The sequence below is a fragment of the Ochotona curzoniae genome, unplaced genomic scaffold (genome assembly GCF_017591425.1).
Source record: "Ochotona curzoniae isolate NIBS_2020 unplaced genomic scaffold, NIBS_Ocur_1.0 scaffold_3223, whole genome shotgun sequence".
NCBI classification, from domain to species: domain Eukaryota; kingdom Metazoa; phylum Chordata; class Mammalia; order Lagomorpha; family Ochotonidae; genus Ochotona; species Ochotona curzoniae.
In genome coordinates this window covers 5,090,782-5,116,704 of record NW_024467108.1, presented here as the reverse complement: position 1 = coordinate 5,116,704, position 25,923 = coordinate 5,090,782, and the positions used below count along the sequence as shown (strand labels likewise).

At 46.2% G+C, this 25,923-nt stretch overlaps 1 protein-coding gene across 2 annotated transcripts in view; it reads left to right on the top strand.

Moving 5' to 3' along the window:
* Positions 1–3,300: 3,300 nt before the first annotated feature.
* The window catches only part of LOC121145348 (microtubule-associated protein 6-like), a 53,649-nt gene continuing 31,026 nt past the window's right edge, over positions 3,301–25,923 (top strand). Inside the window, exons 1-2 of one of the 2 annotated variants that reach the window (XM_040964103.1) lie at positions 3,301–3,981; positions 4,414–4,619. In XM_040964103.1, coding sequence (XP_040820037.1) covers positions 3,301–3,981; positions 4,414–4,619 — 887 coding nt within the window. Of the gene's footprint in view, positions 4,620–25,923 lie in introns of both variants that reach the window. The other variant, XM_040964102.1, reaches the window with a different exon arrangement.

Genomic DNA, 25,923 nt, shown 5'->3' with positions numbered 1-25,923 from the left:
AATAAAGAACTGTTTTAACCAGACTTACCTTTCCCCTGTGCGGAAGAAGACAAAGTTCAACACAAGCAACTTGCTTTAAGGAAGTGCTCTGGAAGTGCGTATGGTTGGTTGGTTGCTGCAAAGGAAATTAGGGAATGTATGTGAATGGGTGACCAAGAACCCAGCTTAAATTTGGGGCTTGTATATTGTGGGTAGGGGGAGAATGGCTTTGGGTGATTGCATCATTAGAATGCAGTGTCTTCTAATTTTCTGTTTGCTTTAACTGGAAGGAGCCTTCCCCTAGGGCTTGCAAAGATGAACACTAGCAGTAGCCTCATAGTATTCCTCTTAAGCATTTCAGTAGTTTCTGGAGGAGAGAGATGTTCTTGAGGCTAGCTTCAGCTAAAGTCTGAAATGTTTTCTAAGTGTTTCAATGTGGCCCACATGCCCACCACTGCACTAGCTACATTGGCAAGGGAGCATCAGTCTCCCTGTTAATTAGGTGGTCATCGCTGGGAAACGGTAGAGCAGAATTAACTTCACTCAGATACATTGGGGCCATTGGATAGCCCAGGAAGGTTGTATGATTGAATGTGCTTTTGAAATCCAAGTTAAAGCCAGTGTTGTGGCCCATCAAGTTAAGCTATTTTCTGTGATGCAAACATCACATTTTGGAGGGCTTGGTTTGAGTTCTGGTTGCTCTGCTTCTGTTTTGGCTCCCTACAAGGATTCCTGGGAAAGCAGCTGAAAATGGCCCAAGTGCTCCCTGCCACTCACACGGGAGACCCAGACGGAGTTCTGGGCTCCTGACTTAGGCCTGGCCCGGCCTCGGCTCTTTCACCATTATTTAAACCAGTGATGCAGGGTCTTTCTATCTCTCCCTGTCCCCCTCTCTCTATTGCTCTGCCTTTCAAAATAATTAAATCTTTATCAATAAATAAAACCCAAGTGAATAAAGGTGGAAGACAATGCTGTTCATCAAGTTGCTTGGAATACACGTTCTTTCCACCGCTCTTCCTCTCATTAGTCATTCATTCAGCACCTGTGTTAACCTCTGTTCTACTGCCCACACAGTCTGCTCATTGCTTATGAGTCTGTCTCCAGTCCTCCCACTACACACTCCTCCAACCAAGGGCTCCACTGGAGCTAGAGACCACCTGTGTCACACAGAGCCTAGGGCGCAGTGTAGGCAGCAGGGGACTAGACTTGCCAAATGAAAGAAGGATGAGGCTCCTGTGACTTTCCAAATAGGCACACTCTCCACCTGCATTTTGCAATCAATTCCTAATGTAAACCCACACATGGCATTCTTCCTCCACCTTAACTGATGCTGAAATTGTACCTGTAGTAGAGGAGCAAAGAGCTGACGGGCGTAGTGGATATAGCTGGGGGGGCGGGGAGCGAGGACTGGAGGACTGTGCAGCGGATATAGCTGGAGAGGAATTAAGGAGGAGGGACCCACGGGTGTCTGGAGGAACAAGCAGGCTCTGGGACAGAATGTCCAGGTGTCTCTTTGGGATGCTCCAGGTGGGCCTTCTGAATACCAATGGTATTCATTGAGCCCTTGATATATACCTGGTTCTTTGGTAAGCTTGATCGGTGTATAATCTTATTTTGATCCTCAAAAATACTTTGTAAGGCCAGAATTGGTAATCCTGCTTACAGATGACACTGAAGGTGAGCAACTTGCGGCAATTTGCCTGTGGCCATACAGCTAGGACTACAGCATTTGACTCAACTTCCGCTCTGAGTCCTCGACTGTCCGTAGGAACCTGCTACCATTTCCTCCATTCTACAGATGATGAGACTGCAGGTCAGGCCACGATCTTCCTGATCTCCTTCACTCACGTCTCTTTCAAAAATCTCAGGGCTGGATCTGTGGCATGGCAGTTAAATCTCTGCCTGTGGTGCTGGCAACACATTGAGCTTCAGCTGCTCCAATTCTGATCCAATGGCCTGCTAATGCTCCTGTGATAACACAAGAAGGTGGTCCAAGTGCCTGGGCTTCTGCATCCATGTGGGAGACCCAGAGGAAGCCTCAGGCCATTACAGCCATTTGGAAAGTGAACCAGCAGGTGGAAGGTCTGTCAGTCTCTCCTCTCTGTAAATCTGCCTTTCAAATTAAAAAAAAAAAATCAAAACAAAAAGAAAAAGGTTTTTTACCTCTTCTGCAGCGGGTCTGTCTGTGTGGTTCTTGGGTGGGACTGACACCCATTCCAAAGGACTCCCTTAAGGAAGAAATTGGCCAGGGCACCAGCCGCTCCCCTTGCCACAGATCTGAGAAAGGCCTGCACAGCCTGTGTTCAAAGGCAGCTCGGTGCCTTTGCCCAATACAAGCATTTGCCTTTCATAAAGCATCTGTTCTGCGGGTGGAGATTTCACTAGGGGTTTCCTCTCTGTGTATATATGGAATATATAGAAAACACCCTCTCTTTCTCAGGGACTGGTCCTGTTTTACAAAAGAAGGATCTCTGGCTCCAAGGAGGTGAAGCGACGGGCGAGGCAGGCCAGTTGTCAGGAGCGTGGTGCCGTGACCCCCACTGAGGCCCTGATTCTGCGGTTGCCAGGGAGCTCAGGAGGGAGGAGCTGCAGAGCTGGGGGAGGGGAGAGAGGGCAGGGCGAGCTCCCAGCAGCGCGCGCTGACGACAGCAGGTGATTTTTTTCTGCAGCGCGCTTTCTCCCAGCATCTTTCCTGGATTTTTTTTTTTTTTCCTTCGCTGAGCGGCATTGAAGGGTGGGGCCGCTTTTCTGCAGCACAGGCGGCGGCGACAGCGGCTGCAGCATCGTCGGGGACAGCGGCCGAGGTGGCCGTGCTGGGTCTCTGTGGGAGCTGATCGCACCTACTTCCCACCAAACCCAGCTGGGGGTCCGGCTGCGACTGAACACCGACTGCAAAGCAGAACCTCGCCTCTCCAGCTCTTCATCTACGCCATGGCTTAATCCTGCAGCCACCTTCCCTCGCATCGCCTGGCTTGGCCGGGGTCTGCGCCGCCGCAGCCGCAGGGAGGGGCGCGCCCCAAGACGCCCCAGCAGGGCACTCCGGGACTCCCAGCCTCCGGCGCCGCGGCAGACTGCGCTCCCGAAGCGTCCGCAGCCGGTAACAGAGGGTCTTTTCAGACTTTATTTCAGCAGGAACTCTTTCTCACGCTCCCAGGGTGCTCTCTGAGGGAGGAAGGCAAAGTCGCTCCTGCCGATCGGAGCGGTGGGGAGATAAATCGGGAGGGAGCCACCTTGGCCGGTCGGGGTCGGGGGCTGAAGGGTTCGAGCCTCGCTTCAGAACCACAGTGAGACGAGCAAGCGGCCAGCTTTGCAGTCGGCATCATGGCGTGGCCGTGCATCACGCGGGCCTGCTGCATCGCCCGCTTCTGGAACCAGCTAGACAAGGCAGACATCGCCGTGCCTCTGGTGTTCACCAAATACTCCGAGGCCACGGAGCACCCGGGCGCCCCTCAGCAGTTGCCACCGCCGCAACTGCAGCCGGCGCAGCCCCCCTCGGCGCGCGCGGTCGCCATAGAGACGCAGCCCGCCCAGGGAGAGTTGGATGCAGTTGCCCGGGCAACAGGACCGGCGCCAGGGCCTGGTGGTGAACGCGAAGCGGCCGCCGCCCCCGGCCGGGGCGGGTCGGGTCTCGGCCCCGGCTCTGGCTCCACCTCCAGCGCCGGGCCCGCGGACTCTGTGATGCGTCAGGACTACCGCGCCTGGAAAGTGCAGCGGCCAGAACCTAGCTGCCGGCCGCGCAGCGAGTACCAGCCGTCCGACGCGCCCTTCGAGCGCGAGACTCAGTACCAGAAGGACTTCCGGGCCTGGCCGCTGCCGCGCCGCGGAGACCACCCGTGGATCCCCAAGCCCATGCAGATCCCCACGTCCTCGCAGGCTCCGGCGCCTATTCTCGGGGCGCCCAAACGCCGGCCTCAGAGCCAGGAGCGCTGGCCCATGCAGGCTGCTGCCGACGCCCGGGAACAGGAGGCCCCTGGCGGCGCGGGGCGCCCGGCGGCCGGCAAGGCGTCGGGTGCTGACGAGCACGACACGCGCCGCAAGGCCGGGCCCGCCTGGATGGTGCGGCGCACCGAGGGCCACGGGCCGGAGCAGATGTCGGCGCCCCCAGCCCAGGCCGGAGCTGGTCGCCCCGCGGCCGGAAAGGCGTCGGGTGCTGACGAATACGACACGCGCCGCAAGGCCGGGCCCGCCTGGATGGTGCGGCGCACCGAGGGCCACGGGCAAGAGCAGACGGGGCCGCCCGCCGCCCAGGCTGACACCGAAGAGGGGCGCCCCGCGGCCGGCAAGGCGTCGGGTGCTGACGAGCGCGACACCCGCCGCAAGGCCGGGCCCGCCTGGATGGTGACCCGGGCCGAGGGGCTGGGGCCGGAGCAGACGCCGGTGCCCACTGTCCAGGCCCAAGCTCCAGCCGAAGAAGGGCGCCCCGCGGCCGGCAAGGCGTCGGGTGCGGATGAGCGCGACACCCGCCGCAAGGCCGGGCCCGCCTGGATGGTGCGCCGCGCCGAGGGGCTGGGGCCGGAGCAGACGCCGGTGCCCGCTGCCCAGGCCGGAGGCCCGGAGGGTGGCAAGGGGCGCGCGGCTGCGGACGCCCTCAACCGGCAAATCCGCGAGGAGGTGACCAGTGCCGTGAGCAGCTCCTACAGGTGAGCCGGCGCAGCAGCCCCGCGGTGGGGCCGCTCCTTCCCTCTCCCAAAAACTGCCTAGGGCGCGTTCCCGCCATCGCCATCCGTTAGCGTTTCCCCTCCCAGCCGTCCCGGCGCCTGCCCTGCCCGCCTTGGCCACGCCTTCCCCACCCTGCCCCGGCTTCCCATCGCGCCATTTCTTCACACGCCAAGCTCTGGGCTCTGCCCCACCCCGCTCCCCAGGATGCTGCCCTCAGCTGTCTCCGCGGTTGGCTGCCTCGCCTTGCTGCCTCCCGCCCGCCCTAGGGTCCTTGTCCTTCTAGAAGGATTCTTTCCAAGTCCCCTGCCGCCCCTCTCCTCTCTGCCCACTTTAATTCTTCTGAGCCTTTTACACGTCACCCCTCTCCCACACGGGCACTTCTCCACAGCTGCGACACGCTGGGGCAAGTTTCTTAACCTTTCTGGGCCTCGGTTCTAATTTTGTGAGATGTACTTAAGAATAGCTATCTCTTAGGATTGATCACTCATTTATTGATTTCTTACTCAATGCTGGATTGCTAGAGGATATAGCCTGTTGTAAGCCAGGCGCTGTTCTGGACACAGTGAGGGTGAAGCGAGTCGCTGCTCTTGTAAGTGGACTTGTTTCCGTTCCTACCTTCTCCACGATGTCCTCATTATTGTCATTTCCACTTCCGGGATGACTCCAGCCCTGCCCCCCACCCTACTGAAAACTCTCATCTCTCCCCACCAATTCATGTTCTCCATGTGGATTTGTAAATGAAGCATGACACCCCCTTCCCCCATTCCTCCTAGAATTCTCCCTCTGCTGCAGCCTGACTCCTTTTGATCTGCTCTCTCGCTCTGTATCCAATTCAATGTTTGGCTGGCTGGCTGGCTCTCTGTTTCACTGTGAAGTTTCCCTCTGACAGCAGTTAGCTAGCAGGTCACCATGGGCTGGGGTTGGGCGTCTGGGAAGCACGTAAGCACGGTGAGTAATTGAGGTGTAGGTATTCACAATGTGGTGTGCAAAATCCCTCATGGAAGCCACAGCCGTTGGCTGCCCTCTCCCTGCAGGAGCAGGGTGGGAAGGACTGCGCAGTGGGTGTTGTCTGTCAAGGCCCTCTGTGTGGCCTCATGCCACAGTGATGTCCTCCGGTGACTGTGACCAGCACCCCTTCCTGTCTGCTAGGAAAGACTGGCATCTTCAGACATCTTCTGTTTAGACAGTCTGACGCCCACCATCGCCCCCGCCACCCCAGCCCTTCCCACCCTCCTGGATGACCTCTCCCACCGGCCTCTGTCTCTCTGTCTCTCTCTCTCTCTCTCTCGGTTCACTGTTTTCACAGCCTCTCTGCTCCCCCCCAGGAGTCTGCTATTTCCTTTTATAAGCTCTGGGTCACACAAAGCTACATAGCCCTTTCTTTGAAAGGCCATGAAGAGATAGAATTTTTCCTATATTTTTGCTCTGCTAAAAACCAAAAGAAAAAGGAAGCAAACAAACAAAGGGCATTAAAAAAACAAAGCCAAGATGTAGTTCTCTGTCTCTGCTATGGCTTTGCTTCATTTCCTGAGAATCCTAAGGCTGTTCCCAAATGACAGATTCCTGTCCAGGCCTCTTCATGTTCCTGGTTCCATTCCACCGCAGGGCAGAGAGCAGAGGGGCTGTCCCTCCTCACTTTCATGTAGTCAGCGCCAGCGGAAAGAGACCCCACCCAGATTCACACACCTGCTTGGGTCATCCTCCTCAGCTGCTGTCTCTGGCATCGACAGCACTTGCTTTGTTGAGGATGGGCCTGACAGTCAGGCAGTGACCACACCCTTCAGATGCGTCTTGTTCCAGGCCAGGGCTTGTCCCTTTGCTCTAAAGAGCCTTTTCTCCTGAAATAACACCTGGAGTTTTCAGTAAGCATGTGGTGCTTCATGTTACACACACACTGGAAATGATTAGGTCAGGTGGGGGAAACCTGTGCTATGATAAGAATGATGATGGTTAGCTACTATCAGAATTCTATCAGCCAGTCAAGGAAAAAAAAAGTCTTTGCACATCTAAAAAAAAAAATTGTGCATGTGGTCTTGTGTAAAATGTGATTACACATTACTGAAGAATCAGAATGATGGGTGTTGCTAAGAGACGTCAGTTTCTTTAATGGACAATTTAAGTGCACGGCAAATTTGATGTGAACTTTAACATTATTTTCTTGTTGCAGAAAAGAAATTAATATTACAGAAATGTACTTTGGGTGGAGTAGCTATGAAGAAATAAGATGCCCATTAAGTTAAATACACTGTAAAGAAAAAAAAAATGCTTGAAAGTTGTAGAAATCACCTTGCTTTTCCTTCCTATTGTCTTGCATTCTTCTCTTTGTTGGCTTTCTGGATATTTCCTGCGTTTATTTATGCCCCATGTCCGTGGTTGATAGGCCTTACCCAAGGCTCCATTTCAACGACAATTTGATTTACACAACCTTTTATTCTGTCAGTCCAGATAAATCATGGTGTTTACAACCTTGATGACTGGCCCATCTCATGGGCTTTACAAGTGACATCTGTCACATAACATCAACGTGCGCAGTTTGTTTAAAAAGGACACATAATTCATCAGTTTAATACATGATAATGTGACATATACTTGCAATATTCAGAAACAGATGTTAATAGTTTTTTTCTCACAATACAGAAGCAGTATAGAATATTATATCCTTCAGCTAATTCATAAGCCATTTATACATATTCTTAACATCTGTAATTATTCATAGTCATGAAGTTGATTTTACTGCATTCAATTTTACATAGATGATATGATACAGTTGATGTATGTCTCTATTATCATTTTTAATGTTAAGGATGGCTTTTACTGGGAAGCCATTTATGACTTTAGACCTGGCATTCTCAATTAGAAAATAGATGAGTCACAGAGGGGATTAAAATTTCCCTCCCAGTCAACCCCATTGCCCTGGCCATCAGTTAATAGGGATAGATGGGGTAGCAGGTGCTTCCTATAGAAATGTTAATGAGAAACTTTCCCTAGACAAAACCAGCAGAGACATTATGAGGCAGAATTAATAAAGCAGAGGAAAACTCTTGAAAAATGAGAGCAATAACCAGGCAGACAGAAGGAAAGGGTGCCTTTGGTGTTTGTCCTACAGCCTGGCGTGAAGGTTAAAGAAAAGCCCTTGTGACCGACCTTCTGTTGTGTGGAAACGTCCCTAATTCCCCCTAGTGAATCCCAGCAATACATCAAGGCTAATCTTGGACACTCCATGTTATGTGATGGCTTCCTAGGTTCTACTATTCAGAATTATTTTTTTCTCCTATTCTGCTTTTTCTTTGTGAATACTTATCAATGTCTGCTTAGCTGTAAAATGCTTTTGTCTGCAGCTGCCTCCCTCCCCAGATCATGAGCACTTGAGAGAAGAATTGTATTTTGTTCATTTCTGCACTTCTTTCAGCCTAACACTGTACCTAGTTATTATTGCACAGACTCACTGGTCAGCGGAATTTTTAGGGCTTTGTGAGAATTTTACTCATCTGTATACTGATTCATTTCCTTCAGTATCCTTTAGTTGAATTTATTTTAGAAAATGGCCACCAAGCCCTTGTACATACCAGACAGGATGCTGGGATACCAAATGAATCAGTGGCGATCCTTATATAAGGAATTGTTTCTTCATCAATCAAGATAAAGTCCAATTCCTTGCAAGTCAACACTAGAAGTAAATGTTCAGATGGAGAAATCGAGTTGAAGTGTGCCTTTGTCTAGAACGGTGGGCCTCAGCCTCAGCTGCACATTGAAATTACCAGAAACCTTTTAAAATGCTCACACATAGGGTCTCTCTAACTGGCCTGTGGTATGACCTAGACATCTGAATTTTCTACAGTCATCTCAAGTGATTCTAATGTGCAACTCAGCTTACTGCTTACTTCTTAAGGCAAGGCCTCCAAATCTGAAACACACATTTTCTCTGGAGAGCTTTCAAAAATGCAGATTCCTGGGTCACATTCTCAGACATGCTGATTCAGTAAGTTTAAAGCAACACCTACCCACTACTGGGCATGTAACCAAGACATGAAATCATTGTATTAAAGAGATACCTGCTCCACTTATGTTTATTGCAGCACTGTTGACGATAGCCGAGATGTGGAATCAACCAATGCTGTCTATCAACAGATGAATGGATAAAGAAAATGTGGCTGATATACACAATGGAATACTATTCAGCCATAAAAAAGAAAGAAATCCTGTCATTTGCAGCCAAATGGATGGAACTGAAGGACATCAGATCATGTTGCATGAAATAAGCCAGGCACAGAAAGAAAAATACTGCATGTTCTGCCTCCTATGTGATAGCTGAAAATAAAACCTTAATCTGAACACAAAATTGTGATTACTAGAGGGTGGGAAGGGTGAAGGGGTAGAGGGAGTTTGAAATAAAGAAGGCAGGAGGAAGGGGCGTGGGTGTGGTTCATTAGTTTGACATATCACTCTAGTGTTAATAAGGGAAGCTGGGTATAAGGTATACGGGAATTGTACTACTTTAAACTTTTTGTTTAGTGAACTTGTAATTTTTCTGGAATTAAGAGTTTACTTTTTAAAAAATGAAATCTAAGGGGTGGCATCTGACAGAGCATAAAACTGCAGGTGGGGAACCCCACACCTCACACAGATTAACCATCCTTAAGGTTTTGAGATTTCCCACATAGAGACATGATAAAGCTTGACATGTATTATTTAAGTCTTCTGTTGAGTTCTCCATTTACCCTTTGTGACTTTCTCCACAAAAGGCATACATACCTAATCAAATTTTTATATATATGTATATGGTTTTAAGTTTTATGTTTTTTTTCTGTTTTTACCTGTGTTAATTTATTAGGTGCATTTTATATTTATGTACAGAATGAGGTTGAGAATTGAATTTTCCTGCCATATAGGAAATCATTTATCCCAGTGCCCTTTTTAAAAATGTAACTTTTCCTCACTTATTTATGCTATCTCCTCTATCACATAAGATATATCACATAGGTAACCTTGGATATTATTTCTAGATCCCCCATTAAATTCCATTAGTCTATGCTAATGTCACACTGCATTATTATTTTCTAAGTTCTTTTAACTATTGTTCCTGTTGTGATGAATTCATTATAATTTTCTGCTTTACTTTCACATGTAATTTTTGCATTCAATTTACCACATCCTCTAATCAGCTAGACTGCAGGCTTGCAAAGAGCAGGTGGCTTTTTCCTTTCTAATGTTGTGTTTTTATTGTGTTGCTGCATTGGTTTCAGAAGGTAGATGATAACAGATGTCTTTGTTCCAGGACATGAGTTTGTTTTTTATTTGAAAGGTAGGATTCCTGAGAGAAGGAGGGAGAGAGAGTGAGTGAGATCTTTCTTCTGCTGCTTTACTTCCCAAATGGCCAGAGCTGAGCTCACCAGGAAACAGAGCTTCTTCTGGGTCTCCCATGTGGGTGCAGTGTCCCCAGGACTTGGGTGGCATCCTCTGCTTTCCCAGGCCATGAGCAGGGAGCTGGATTGAAAGTGGAGCAGCCAGGACACGAATTGGCACCATATGGGATGCTGGTAGCACACACAGAAGGCTTAACTTTCCATGTCACAGGGCCAGCCCCTCCAGGAATATTTAAAAATGTGGATGGATATTGAATTTTATTGAACAGTTTTCTACATCAACTAAAAGGATTTTTCTTTTTTAACATGTCAATAGGGTTTTTTTCCCTCAATATTGAATCATCTTTACGCTCTTGGGTTATATCTTGATAAGGTAAAACTATTTTACTCAGCTGAATCTGATTTGCTATTTTTTAATGTTTATATACACATACATAGAAGTGAAATTGGTCCACAGTTTTTTCCTTTTTTATGTTACCTTGTATAATATTAGGATCAAGGTTCTACAAAATTAGATGGATTCCCCTCCTTTTCAACTGTTTGGAATAATTTACACAAGGGCTGCTCTTAAATATCTGTGAAAATTCTATAAAGCTTTCTGGGCCTTGTGTCTTTTTGATAAAGTTTTTAAAAGCTACCAATTTAAAATATTAAATAATGATTCCTTTTTTCAGGCTTCTAGTTTTTTCCTGAGTCAACTGATATTTCTCTAGAGATTTTCATATTCTAATTTTTCAGTTTGTTGACATCAAACAAACTGTTGCAGTATCTTGTGAATTAAAAATCCTTTCTCCTTAACTATAATTACTTTCCCTTTTCATAACTAATATTAGTTTGCATCTTGTCTCTTTCTGTTTTTATTTGTTTGTTTTTTACTATCTCCTTTCCCTGAGAGATAGGGCAGGCCAGCTTACAAGCAGCCTTACCTCTCCAAGGAGTTTGGATTTGCTAAGATAATTTCTGACACTGTGTAAGTACCAGCAGAAGAACAATGTTGATTTAGATTTAATAAAGTCCCTGTTGGCTTGCTGGCCTGGAGAAGGAGGAAGAAGAGAGGCTGGTAAGGTGGCTGTTGGAAGACTGCAGATGAGGCCAGTGCTATGGTGTAGCAAGTGAAGCTACTGCCTGCAGTGCTGGCATCCCATATGGGCATCAGTTCATGTCCCACCTATTCCACTTCCAATCCAGCACCTTGCAAGAGCACCTGGAAAAACAGTGGGAAGTGAGCCAGTTACATGGGTTTTTACACCCACATGGGAGACAAGGCAGAAGCTCCTGGCTCTAGGATGAGCTGTTGGAGGAATGAATGAGCAGATGGGAGATATTCTCTCTCTGTGTGTATCTTCCTCCCTCAATCTGTAACTCTGCCTTTTAAATAAAATAAAATAAAAATCTTTTTTGAAAACAGATTTCAGAAGTCCTCAACAGGGCTATGGATGGACATTTGTAAGTGGGATAGGTGGAAAGCAACTGCTTCCCCCACCCCCCCAAAATTTATTTATTTTGAGTATCAGAGTCACAGAGAGGGAGAGACAGAGAGACCAATCCATTGTTTTACTCCCCAGATGGCCACAAAGCCATGGCTGAGCCAAGCCATGAGCTTCATCCAGGTCTCTCACGTGGATGGAGAGAACCAAATATTTGGGCCATCCTCTGCCTTCCTAGACCATTAGCAGGGAGCTGGGTTGGAAGTGGAGGTGCCCATATGGGATGCTGACATCTTGGTGATGGCTTTACCCACTAAATCACAACACTAGCCCCAAAACAACAGAGATGCAAGAAAGAACATGTGATGTAGGTGACTCATATATCCAGTCTCATAGTCTGGATAACTGGTAGTGGTTCTAGGGACTGGAACAAGGACTACAGAGCAGAAAAACAGATCAGGAGTGGAAGCTAGGCTTACTATTTAGTGTGTAGGATTTGCATTATCTATAGGACACCTGATGAAGTGTTCAAGGGTCAGATAAGGAAAGGGATCTGAAACTTAGGGAGCCTTGATTAAACACAGGATTGGAAACTATCAGCTGTTGTGCTGTTTAGGAGTATGAGAGGAGGTAAAAACCATGCCTGGAGGGGGAGTAGAGAAAATTAGCTCTCAGAGAATGGAGTCTTTTGGAGACAGAAGTTTGGGGGATGCCTGACTACAGAAGGGATATCCACGAGAAAATGCAGAAGGAGTGATGGGGGTGGGAAGGAAGGGAACCAGGCAAGACTTGTCATAAAAACCACATGAAATGCTCTATTCCCATTTGGAAACTTCTACTGACTACCTACCCCCGGCAGGACATTTTGTTAGCTCATTGGCTGGCCCTGTGTGGTCAACCAGTTACCTTTAGAGAGAATAACGTTGATTAACATTAACACAGACAGGATAAACACAACTCATTTTGGTTCTTTTCTTAGAGAAAAATTGTATCAAGTGCATATGTGAATTGAGAAAGAAAGAAAAAACACTGATACTCCCAAATCTGCAATCACTACAACTCCACTCCAGGTCCCATACACATTTACAGCTTGTGTTCATCATATAACTGCAGACAGGGTGGACCTCTAATTCTCTGCCAGTAGAAGATCATTTCAAGATGGACCTAAACCAGCAAATTAGGAACTCTGTTGGTGTTCACAGGAGATGTTCATCTCAAGCTTAGAAACAGTCGCAGTAGCCACCCGGTTACCTACGATGCACTTGGCAGAGGGCTAGAAATGTCACAAGCGTTTTTCTGATCATCTAGCTGTTGCCCAGCAAGGGTAGAACTGTTAGGTCCCTGGTAGAGTTTAGGACCCCGAAAGCCTCTTGTCTGCCTTTAGGTTACAGAACCATTGTAAGCACAGACTCTGTCTAGTAGGCACGTTCTGTGTGTCATATTCATTTGTACTGTCTAACTCAGTTTCAGTCTGAGTCCTGAGATGACAAGGTGGTGCTTTTTCTCAAATACTATATGTCTATTAGATAGGAACAAATGTACTGAAATGATATAGGTGTACCCACAAAAAGTATTTGGAGGGCACAGTGGGCCACAGGAGACAGAAGGGCTAAGTCTGCTTGATTACAGGGCCATATCGAAAGGATTCAGGAAGAAGCATGGCTGGCAGGCCAAGTGTTGGAAGACAGGTGAGCAAAATATAGAGAAGGGATCAAGTTGAATCAAAGTGGAGGAAGAGAAATTGTAAGCAGCTCTGTGGAGGTGGAACCTAGAGATATCACTGCATACAGCTGGAATGATGAGGGGTAGGTCAGAGAGATTGGCTGGGACTAGCTCCTTTATCATGAGAGTAAAGGTAAGAATCAGGAGTAGGCTTTTTTTTTTTCCTTTTCTTTTTTTAAGATTTATTGATTTTTAGTGGAAAGTCAGAGAGAGAGGAGGAGAGACAGAGAGGAAGATCTTCTGTCTGTTGATTCACTCCCCAAGCAGCTGAAACAGCCAGAGCTGAGCTGATCTGAAGCCAGGAGCCTGGAGCCATTTCGGGTCTCCCATGGTAATGCAGGGTCCCAAGGCTTTGGGCCATCCTTGACTGCTTTCCCAGGCCACAAGCAAGGAGCTGGATGGGAAGCAGGGCCGTGGGGATTATAAATGACACCCGAATGGGATCCCAGCGTGTGCAAGGGGAGGACTTTAGCCTTTAGGCTACTGTGCTGGACTCTAGGTTTTGTGTTTAAGGAAGGTGACCTTGAGGGCAGTGAGAAGAATGGGTGGGAGGGATTAGGATGGAAACATCAAGTGCTTGTAGGAAGGTGTAGTCCAGGTGTGAGATGATAGACCACCAGCACAGAGCAAAGCAAACAAGAACTGATGGTACAGAATAAGATACTGCAGGGGATCGCTGAAGGCAGGCAAACACTGGGAGCCGAGAGCTTAGGATGTGTTCCAGGTTTTAAGCTTCAGATGTCTGGGAGGATAATGCACTGAGCGAGGTTAAATAGTTCTACAAGTTTGAATTATCCTAGGAGGTCTATGTGGAGACATTCAGTACAGACTGGAAATGGAAATACACTTCTGGTAAGAGTGTAAGTCATTTCAGGTATTATCTGTTCAAATTAAATATGTGCTTATCATATGGCCCAGTGTATACCTAGAAAATGTGTGCAAATTGGAACAAGAATGTTTGTAGTCATGTTGTTTAATAATAAGTGAAAACTAAAACAGCTCCAACAACCAGGCACAATAGGATTACATAAATTATGGTGTGTTCACACAGCTGAATAATGTATAGCAAGATGTGGTAGACAGAAAACATCACATCCAAACAGAGCCACACCCTAATTCCCGGGACCCGTGTATATTTTCTCTTAAATGGCAGAAGCGGTTGTAGGCGTTATTTGGCTAATAATCTTGAGAGGGGAGAATAGTCTGGGGTTATACAGATAGTCCAATGTAATCACCAGAGTCCTTGTAAGTGAAAGAGAAAGAGTCAATGTCAGACTGACAGTTGCTGCATTTGAAAATGGAAGAGAACCCATGTGCCTCTTAGAGGCAGGTAGCCTCTAACAGGATTGAAATGCTTGAATTCTAAAATTAAGACCATGCATTTCTGTAGTTTATACATTTTAGTTTGTGGTTATTGATTTTTGTTAAAGAAGGATTTCTGAATGTCATTATTAACATTTTGGACCAGATAATTATTTTTTACGTGAGTTATTTAAGAGGTAGAAACATAAATAAGAGAAAGATAGGGAGTTTCTATTCCCAAATGCCTGTGAGGACTGGGTCTAGGCTGAGCTAAAGCTGGGAGCCAAGAACTCAAATCAGATAGGTGGATGGTAGGGATCTAAAGTCTTTATCTGCTGTATCCTGGGGTCTACACTGCAAAAGCTGGAATATGCAGCAGAGCCAGGACTTGAACCCAGGCACTCTGATGCAGGCATCTTAATTGGAAGACTAACTGCTCAACCAGGGACAGATCGTTCTTTGCTGTAAGGGGCTCTCTGTGCATTATGTTTAGCAGCATCCCTGGCCTCTACCCACTCTGCCAACATTTCCCTTCCATCCTTGTCCTGATTGTGTCAGGCAAAAGTGTCTCCAGACATTCCTATCTTTCTCCCCTGCCCAAAGGCCCCTGTTGGGGAATAAAATTGCTCCCAACTGAGAACCATTTTTATAGAGCAAAGTGCTACAACCCTAAAAAAGATTGGCAGATCTCACAGACAATGATGAGTGAAGGGAGACCGATGCAAGTGCACTTACTAAATGACTCCACTTATTTGAAGTCAAAAGTAGTTGATGATGATTAAAGTTAGAATGGTGACTATCTCTGGAGTTATAGATTGGTAATTGACTGAGAAGAAGTACAAGGAACCTCCTGAGGTATCGGAAGTTTTCCATATCTCGATCTAGGCGGAGGCTATGTATGAACAATTAAAACATGTGGACTTCATATATTACACCTCAACAAAAGTTAAAAAAAAAAAGTACCAACTAACTAGATAGAGATGTAGTTTGATGCCAAGGAGAAAGAACAAGACAGAAGAGAAAGCTCTGATCACAACAACCTGTGGCAAGAATCGAACCCATAGATGTTAGAGTAGGTATGGGATAGAGAGTAAGAAGGAGTGAATGCTGAGGCCAGAGCCCAGCCAGCACCACCACCTCGGGCAGGGATGGGAGAAGAGTTCATGAAGAATGGGCTGGTGATGCCTGCACTTTGTTCCCCATCTGAGAATGAGAACATGCTGCCACCTCAGCCTTCTCCCAGCCTCTCACCTCTACTGCCACTGGTCTTACGTATTAAACAATGGGTTACTCACCCCTCCGTCTGATGTCTGCTAAAATCTGGTACTCTTCAGTAACCCTCCTTCTTCTAGTGTAATCCTGTGTTAGTGTGTAATTGATTGATGTTGAATGTTTTATTTATTTGACAAAGAGACAGAGCTCTCACCTCTGCTGTTTCACTCCCCAAATGCCCACATGGCCAGGCCAAAGGGGGAATCCGTGAATTCAATCTGGGCCTCCCAGAGAGGGTGGCAAGGACTCACCTATTTGAGCCACCACCTGCTGCTTCCCAGACTGTGCATCAACAGGAAGCTGGAATTGGAAGTGGAGCCAAGACTTCAACCCAGGCACTCTGATATATGATGTATCTCCCTAATCCCCCCGCCAAGTGCCGTCAGGATGCCTACCCTATGTGATTGACTGAATTAAGCTGAATGAAGGAAGAAGCTTTTTCAAGACCACACTTGGTGTAATCTCTCTGGTAAACAATTTGTGCCCAGGGCTCAAACCACAAAATCCACAGGGCCTCCTGAAACAGTGCTGCCTCTTCCGATGCCTGCCCATTTCAAGCAGGGACTTCAAACAATTCACATTTCAGCATCTTGTAGAGTGCATGCTTGCAAGCTTCTTGGCCCTTGAGGATTGCTCATCCTTAGACCACAATAACTAGGGGGAAATTAGACCATGGCAGAGTGCAAAAGAGCAGAATATTAGAACAGAAGCGTAATTGATTTTTCTCCTCATTTGCTGAATGCTTACTGTGTGCCAATTGTTTTAACATGATTTTTTATTTAGACTCTTAATAGCTTTTTAAGGTAAATATTTCTATCTTTATAGACTGAGGGCACATAACCCATCAAATGGCCAAAACAACTGAGGAATGTTTTTTGCACTCCAGACCACAGCAGTGTCTTTCTTGTTCAGCCTAGGCCCCACCACATCCTCCCAAGTCATCCCAGTTCAACACCTTGTTCACGGGATTGCTGCCATAAACCTCAGCCTTTGTGTTGCTTTTCTGGCACTCCACCTGCTAAACCCATAGCACCCTCTGCCACCCATCCTTGTGCCCACCATGCATGAGGTGAGTAGACTCATCACTCTTGGTCTTAATCTTAAATGACTGGGATCCCCTTCTCCTTGGCACATCCTAGGCACCTTGTCCTGCAGTCAAAGTCATCCAGGATAAGACCTATCTGATACATCCAGCATTTATGGCCGCTTTTTCCTGCACATATCTGATACTTTTCCTGGGTCTTCTCAGTCCTGGTGCACAACAAAATCATCAAGCAGGTGCTCTGGCTATATCACGTCTAAGCTGGGCTCTCACAAGCCCCCCACTTAACTATTGCCAGATTTTGTTCACAATTTCCTCTCCTTCTCCCCTCTTTCTAAATCCTTCTTCTGCTTTAGGGATTTTAGTCCATGGTGAAAGAGGCTTATATTATAAAACCAGGGAATTAGGCTGGATGTATTGATTCTAATTCCATAATAATTGTGCAATAGACTTAATATTTTATCCCAAATTCAATTTAGCATCTTAAGAGCATGCAAAGATGGGTTGTGAGCTATGAGGATTCAATGTAAGTGCTAGCAAGAGTCTGCAGAAGGAGATAATGCATGTACTTAAACTACAGATAGGCCCTGGCAAGGTTTAAGCTTGGGAACATAGCAAACCAATCCTCCACTTGTGCAGCCAGCATCCAATATGGGCGCCAGTTTGTATCCCAGCTGCTCCACTTTTGATCCATCTCCCTACTAAAGGCTTGGGAGAGCAGTAGAGGATGAATCCAAGTCCTTGAGCCTCTGCAACCACGTGAGAAACTCTGGCTCCTGGCTTCTGGCTTTGGCTGTTTTGGCCATTTTGGGGAGTTAACCAGCAGATGTAAGATCTCTCTGGTTCTTTCTTTTTTTCTGTGATTCTGTCAAGTAAAATACATAAATCAAAGAAAATAAATAAAAGAAACTTTTTTAAAAAGTAAAAAAAGAAAAAAAGTAAAACCCAGACAATTGGTTTAGATCTTAGGTTTTCCTTCCAACAGCAGCTTTGCCAACAGGCTAGCCTTGCACCAGTTACTCCTCATTTCTTATCAGTGAGTCAGTTATTCATGCATTGCACATGGATGGAGAACCTTCGATGGCCATTTGGATATTTATAATATCATTTGCAATCCACATAAAATTATCAACTTAAAAATTGGCCTGTTATTGATTGGATTTCAAGTCCTGCCTATGGTTGCCTTGGCAGAGCCAGACAAAATGATTTCAGAGGTCTTACATGGCCTGTGGGCTGGGTGTTCTCCACCCCAGCAAGCAGATGCTGCTCAATCTGCTGCATCTGTGCAGCTTCATGTCCTGGGGGACACTTGCCGTCTAGACAAGAGGATAGCCATCGATTGGCTGTCACTGCTTTTTGAGCATAAGGACATTATTAATTCTGACTTGAAAGGTCAAGGGGTACTTCAAAAGAGAAATGGCATCTGAGCTGGAACTTACAGGACCAATCTGACTTAAGTAGACAAAACAGGCAGGCAGGGAGATAGCACATTCCTGGAAAGGGGACAGCTGAAGCATGAGAGCTAGACATGCATATGGGGAACTACAGATTTTCCACTATAATGGGTGCTCAAAGTGTGAGAAATGGCATGGCGGGAGACAAAACTGGCAAGATAACTTTAGTCTCAAATAGTAGTTGACAAACTTTCTGTAAAGGCATAGATCATAAATAGCCTAGACTTTGTAGGCCAAGGCATAAAATTAAGGATGTTATGCATGTAATTACATAACAAAAGAGAAAAACAATTTCCCCAAAACTGTATTTCCAAAACTTAACGTACAATAGTAATTAAGGATTACAATCTTTCGTAATCTTTTCATTCTTTTTTTTTAGATTTCTTTCGCTTCCTTCCTTCCCTCCCTTCCTCCCTCCTTCCTTCCTATCTTTCTTTCTTTCTTCCTTTAATTGGAAAGTCAGATATACAGAGAGAAGAAAAGACAAAGATGCTCCATCTGCTGATTCACTCCCCAAGTGGCTGCAATGGCCAAAGCTTAGCCCATCCAAACCCAGGACTCCAGAGCTTCTTTCAGGTCTCCCAGGCAGGTGCAGAATCCCAAGGCTTTGGGTCTTCTTCTACTGGTTTCCCAGGCCACAAGCAGGGAGCGGGATGGGAAGTGAATCAACCAGTGCCCATATGGGATCCCAGTGGTTTCAATAGTCCAAAATGTATAGGTGATTGTCTTGGACATAGTAGGTACTCTACTATGTTAGCAAGTGCTGTAGTATTCGCGATATTTGAAGACTATGAGGATTTAACCACCAGGAGATTGCGACAGGCCCAAGAATGAGTTCTTTTTTAGGGAGTAGCATTTGCTTAATTGAGGCTCAAAGTTAGTGTTCTCTTTCATCGGATTAATTGCAAATGCTCATCTACAAAAACCATTCTTAGGGGGCAGAGATAGTGATACAGCGGATGCTGTCACCATTTGGGAAAACAGCATCCCATATCAGAGGACCAGTTGGAAGTTTAACCACAACATTTCCAATCTAACTTCCTATCAATGTTCCCAGAAGAAGCAGATGAGATCCTGTCACCTCTGGGAGTGACCTGGATGGAGTTCCTGGCTCCTGGCTTTGGTCTGGCCCAGCCCTGTTTCAGTCATTTGGGAGGTAGACCAACAGATGGAAAAGTCTCCCTCTTTCTCTGGCTCTAAAATAATAAATGAATTTTTCAAAAATTTGTTTTTACTCACTGATGATCAAACCATGTTGAGGGCTAGATGTGGCTCCAAAGGCCATAGTTTGCCAGTCTCTGCTCTATGGTATTGAAAACAGAATTTCAGATTCTGTTATTTAAGTAGCAGATCATTGCCTGAACAGAGTGTGTGCCAATGCTGGGGTTGACTGTGCCTTAGTACAGCACATGGTTTACTCTACCCAAATGACACAGTTGCTCCTTTGCTTCCTTAACAACTGAAAAGCAGCAGGATGTTGAGATCCATGTAAAGAATCTCTTTGTATTCCTATATAAGGGAGAACTAGGCATCTTTCATAGCAATCAAGAATATAAGACACAGGAGTCATCACTGTGAAATAGTATCAATTGCTGGCTGTTGTGACCATTTTGTGAGGTGAGGTGTTGTCTGGGAGCTGGAACAAAACTTTTAGGAAAATAGACAGGGAATGATTTTTTTTTTTTACCTTTTAAAAAAGTATATTTTTATTGGAAAGGCAGATTTACAGAGAAAAGGAAATACAAAGATCTGCCATCTCCAAATAGTTCACTCCCCAAATGATTACAATGGCCAGAACTGAGCTAATCCGAAGCCAGGAGCCTCCTCTGGATCTCCCATGCAAGCGCAGAATTCCAAGGCTTTAGATCATCCTCCACAGCTTTCCCAGGCCACAAGCAGGGAGCTGAATGGGAAGCAGAGCAACCAGGACATGAACTGAACCAGTGCCCTTATGGAATGTCAGAGCCGGCAGGAGGAGGATTAGTCAGTTAGCCAAACCATTGCACCAACTCCAAATAAATGGTTTTTAAAGACACACAAGGAGGGTCCGGCGTGGTGGCGCAAGTGGTTAAAGGTCCTCGCCTTGCACGCCCGGGATCCCATATGGGCGCCGGTTCTAATCCCGGCAGCCCCACTTCCCTTCCAGCTCCCTGCCTGTGGCCCGGGAAAGCAGTCGAGGACGGCCCAAAGCTTTGGAACCTGCACCCTGTGGGAGACCCGGAAGAGGCTCCTGGCTTCGGACCGGCATAGTATCGGCCATTGCGCTCACTTGGGGAGTGAATCATCGGACGGAAGATCTTCCTCTCTGTCTCTCCTCTCTGTATATCCGCCTTTCCAATGAAAAATAATAAAAATAAATCTTTAAAAAAAAAAGACACACAAGGAGATCGTCTGCATGCTCAGAATTCAGCACTCTAAAGAAGCACAGAAGAAGGCTCCATCACGCAGAGCGGATAACTCCTCAAAGCTCCAACTCGGAGTTTCTCCAGAGTCAGGTAAACCCAGCTGTGAGTGGGAAAACAACTTGATCCAGCCACTGGGCATCGGATCAATACCACCATCCACCATTCTCTGGAGAGGTTTTGTTTGTTTCTTTGCTTTGTTTGTTTTTTTAAGCACGTCAGAAGAGTCCTAATCTAAACAACGTTTGTGAAGTGATGATACTTTATAAGTGCCATTGTAATCCCTGTCTAGTTGGAGGAATTTGGGCAGGAAGTATTACTTTAGTCATTTGTTCATACATTCATTGATTGATTCTTGTTGAGTTCTTCCTGAGGCATGCCCTGGGGATTTGACTGTGAGGTTCATCATCTGGAAAACCCTAATTTACTCTCTAATTTGCTGTCTTGGCTCCAGAATCATGATTAGGGAGAGCTATGCTGATGAACATGAAGGTGAATGATGGTGGTGATGAAGGAGGAGGGGAGATGCTGAAGCCACAGCAGAAGCATAAATACTTCTTAGTAAGGAAGATCTTTAGAGCTGGGTGATGGAGGAAGGAAGAGTTCTGAAGAGCAAGAGCAAGGGAGGACCACCAGGGAAGCTAGCCAGTCATCACAACTAATGATCGGTAACCACGGTGCAGCAGATTAACCAAGCATCTTGGAATTACATTGCCAGCCTTCCCTTTTACTCTTTATGTGACCCTGCTAAGTTACTTCAAGTGTATGAGCCTTAATTTCCTCCTCCAGGAACTGAAAATAAAATTTTAAGATTTATTTACTTATTTATTTGAAAGGTAGAGTGACAGAGGGATAGAGGTTGAGAAAGAGAGAACTCTCATCTTCTTGTTCACTCCTCATATGGCTGTAATAGCTAGGTTTAGGGTTAGGCCACAAACAGAATCCTGGAACTCCATTCTAGTCTCCCAGGTACAAGCAATCCAAGCGCTTGAGCCATCATCTGTCATTGTCCCAGACACCTTAGCAGGAAGCTGGAGCATAAGTGGAGCAGCCAGGACTTAAACCGTCTCTCCAATCTGGAATGCCAGTATTTCTCCCTAATACCAATCCCAATAACTGACTTTTTAAAAAGATATATTTGAAAACCAGAGTAACACAGCGGGAGAAACAGGAGAGAGAGAGAATCTTCCATCTGCTGGTTTACTCCCCAGATGACCACAATAGCCAGGGCTGGGCCAGACTGAAGCCAGGAGCTTCTTGTTCTCACTCATGGGTGCAGTATCTCAAGTACCTAGGCCATCTGCTGCTTTCCCAGTTTTCCAGGCCATTAGTAGGGAGTTGGATCAGAAGTGGAGCAGCCAGGTCTCAAACCTGTGCCTATAAAGGATGATGGCACTTTAGGCAATGGCTTTACCTGCTATGCCCAGCATGGCCCCAAGAACCAAAATTTAAATATGCTTCTGAGATTATTTTTATATGCACCAATAGTCCAAAGTATATAGGGCATTGTCTGGGACATAGTAGGTACTCTACTAATGTTAGAAAGTTGTTGTAGTATTTGTGATATTTGAAGACTATGAGTTCCTTGTGAATACCAGACAAAGCATGGTGTAAGTGAAAATTGCATGTGAGTGAGTGTGTGTCTGTGTGTGTGTTGAGGAGCAGTCTAACAGAAAGATATGGGATGCTGTGTAACTCAGATGTCCACTCAGCCTGTTCCCCACCCAGTGCCAGCAACCATCTGCTCGGGAGTAGCCGATTGTCTGGGAGTCGAGGGTATCCATGGGAACCAGCATGGATATTGCCAAGAGGACTCTGAGGCCACCAGCCAGAGGGGAAAGTGGAAATCAAGTGGAAAATGGAACAGAAATAGATAGACTGTGGTGTATTGGGCAGCACGGGAAGCAGTCAGCTGTGATTGCTGCAATGAGGTGTGAGCACAGCCACGCTAGCAGGGTGTGGGCACACAGGAGACACCCCAGCCAGCCCGAGGAGTTTACACAGCTGTGCTCAGGAGTGTCATTTGTAGCAATCTGAGCAGTAATTTTTGTCCCAGTCTCCGCCTCTGTCTCTCTGTCTTCATCTCTCTGATATTTTCCTTTCTCACCAACTCTTCCTCCTTCAATGGGAAGTACAGTGAGAATAGAAATCACTTTAAATCCCACGACTCATAAGCAGATGCTTTGATTTGTGTATTGGTTTGTCTTTTTTTCCTAAGGTTGAAGTTATGAAATTATGCATTTCCAATCCTGTATTCTTCATTCTGAAAAGTTCTTCCAAGTTAGACATTTTGCTTTGAGAAAGAAGAAATCATGAACTTTGGAGCAAGATGGCACTTGCTTTCATATTCTGGATCAGTCTTAGCTAATGGAACAAACTGGTCCCACATGGATATTCCCGTGTGAATGCTATGGGACCATTTCAACCAGTGGCACCCACTGTAATAACCTCATTGGTTTCTGAATTGGGTGTGTCCTGTGTATTTAAGCAGCTTAGACATAACGAGAAAAATGCTTCCAATAGCAGAAAGGTATGGGAAATTGTTCTGTCACTTTTGAAAAGAGCCTTAAGATCAAAAGTGCCATTTTGACACTGGAAAGTGCACTGCTGGAGTAGGTAATATTTGTCTGCGGTTTAGTGGCACAGTAACCAGAGACCTTCTTGTTAGTTCAGAGCACTTTGGGTAACAGTTGAGGACTTCATGGGGAAAAACAGCCCAGTGACTGGTGCTTTGTCTTCAGAGCAACCAATCACGTTTGAAGGCAAATGGGCATTGGCTGCCAGGGGGACCAAGATGTTCCTCTGGTGGGTTCACTGTTTAAACTGAATCTTTTTCTGATCACTTCATCCAGTATTGTGAGCTCTGGAGCAGGACACTTCATGGGGATGATGACAAACACTACAAGAGCTGCAGAGCAGCTAGAGGTCATAGGGAACGTAGCAGAGTGTCGAGCAAATCAGCAGTTATTGAGTGTGGTAGTGTTGAATGTTTCCCAGGGCAGCATAGATGCCACATGCATAATGTGGACAATGGAATGCTGTTCTATCACATGCACAGGGCTGTGTGTGTGTGTGTGTGTGTGTGTGTGTGTGTGTGTGTGTGTGTGTGTGTACTGACTCCCCTGTTACTCCACTTGCTTTCTGGTTTTTGCCACTGTTAATTCCTGACATGAGGCTGAATGCTGTGGGCCCCTGGCCCCCTTCTCTTTTCTGAAACAGTGCCATTTCAAACCTGTCATTTTGACCTTCTGGTAATTTTTACCTCCAATAACCAGGTAGTATTTCATAAGCAATCCATCCTGTCCTTCCATTTTACAGATGTGACAGCTGAGGCATATAACTGAGTTCGTGATTTATCCGTGGCACTCAGCAGGGCTTCAGAGTAGAGAACTGAATCTGAGGTTTTTGGCGCGTACAGCCCAGTGCTCTCATCTCTGTTACCAAGAAACCTCTTTCCATTTTTGTGTTTTGCCTGCTTGCCTGTCTCACAGCCCATCACATCACACAGACACTGCTAAGTTGGTCCACTCCACGTGCTAGAAATAGGACTTATTTCATTGGGTGTGTTTCTGCCTTTTGAAGTGTTTATTTGTGAATCAGTATGTCTGCTGTCAGGACAAACTAGAAAGCAGAAATTGTGTCATTTTCAACTTAGTGTCAGTAAACCCTTTTCCTTTAAAGGACTAGATAACTCAGCCATTCCACATGGTCTACCATTTACTTTACTCTTTTGCTTGAGAAAAACAACATGGGTTTGGGAGCAACATGAAAATTGTGTTAAAATTTTAACTCCCTCGGAGCATGCCCCACATCGGGGACCTGGGATGGGTGGGAGGCTGGGTGGGGCTTCTCCCTTTTTCTTTCCCTTTACCTCAGATACAGAAAAAAAATAATAGCAATAATAATAATATGGAAACAATGGTCTCATGCACTTTTCTGTAGTCCTTGACCCTTTGTGAACTAATCAACTATGTAAAGATTGTCAAAATAAAATAATTACAAAAAATTTATAACTCCCAAACTGACAAAAAGCCTAATTTAAACCATTGATCAACTTTTCAAATTAATTTTTTTTAAAGATTTATTCTGTTTATTTTAAAGGCAGGTTACAGAGAGGGAGAGAGCTTCTATCCACTGCTTCATTCCGCAAATTGGCTGAAACAATCAGATGCAACAGTCAGGGCCAAAGCCAGAAGCCAGGAACTTCCTGCAAGTCTCTCACATGCATATAGGGGTCCAAGCACCTGGCCATCTGTGGCTGCTTTGCCAGGCACATTACCAAGGAGCTGTACCAGAAATAGAGCAGCTGGGTCTCAAATCAGTGACCATATGGGATGCCAGCACTATAGCAAGTGGTTTTACCTGCCGCACCACAGCACTTAGCACCTCAAACTAACACATATTTTTGAATACTCATAATGAATAAGATACTAAGTTTATCTGATAGCCATTTGTCCTTGGTTGCTTATGGTTTAGCTGTTTGAAATGTAGGTTGTATTATTTTTCAGGCATGGCAAGGACCACAGATCAGCAGAACTATCACTGAAGAGACAGATGGTTTCAAAAGGAAGGCTGCATGGGGCCACCTGGGACGCACCAGAGTTGATGGGGTGGCAGGTGGGAGTGAAGGGAGAAGTGAGCTGGGGCCTCTGCTTTGGTTTTCCCTGGAAGGAATGGGCAACAGGGTAAGCGGGCTCAGCAGGCTTGGGACAAACTGGTCCAAGAGGTTCCAGTGGGTTCTGGGGCACAAGGGTTGTCCACAGTACTCTGATCCCTGAGCAGAGGGATAGTGGCCCTGGTGTGAGGCTCCTGTGAGAGCCTGGTAAAGGCAGAGCTGTGCAACGGGCATGGGTGCATATATAGAGAGCAGGCAAGATGTTGGGGCTCCTGAGTGATTGGTTGGCCCTGATATATGTGTGTGTATGGCAGAGGAGGAGGGCTCATAGTGTCCTTGGGATCAGTGTTGCTTCTGATGCCCAAACAGAGGCCAGGCAGAGCTTACTGCCACCAGAATCTGACTTTGAGGATAGGGCCTAGGAGTCTGCATTTTTTTTAAAAAAAAAAAGATTTATTCATTTTTATTAGACAGTTAGATATACAGAGAGGAGGAGAGATAGAGAGGAAGATCTTCCATCCAATGATTCACTTACCAAGTGACTGCAACTGATCAAAGCCAGGAACCAGGAACTTCCTCTAGGTCTCCCATGTGGGTGCAGGGTCCGAAGGCTTAGGGCCATCCTCGACTGCTTTCCCAGGCCACAATTGGAGCTGGGTGGGAAGCAGGGCTGCCAGGATTAGAAC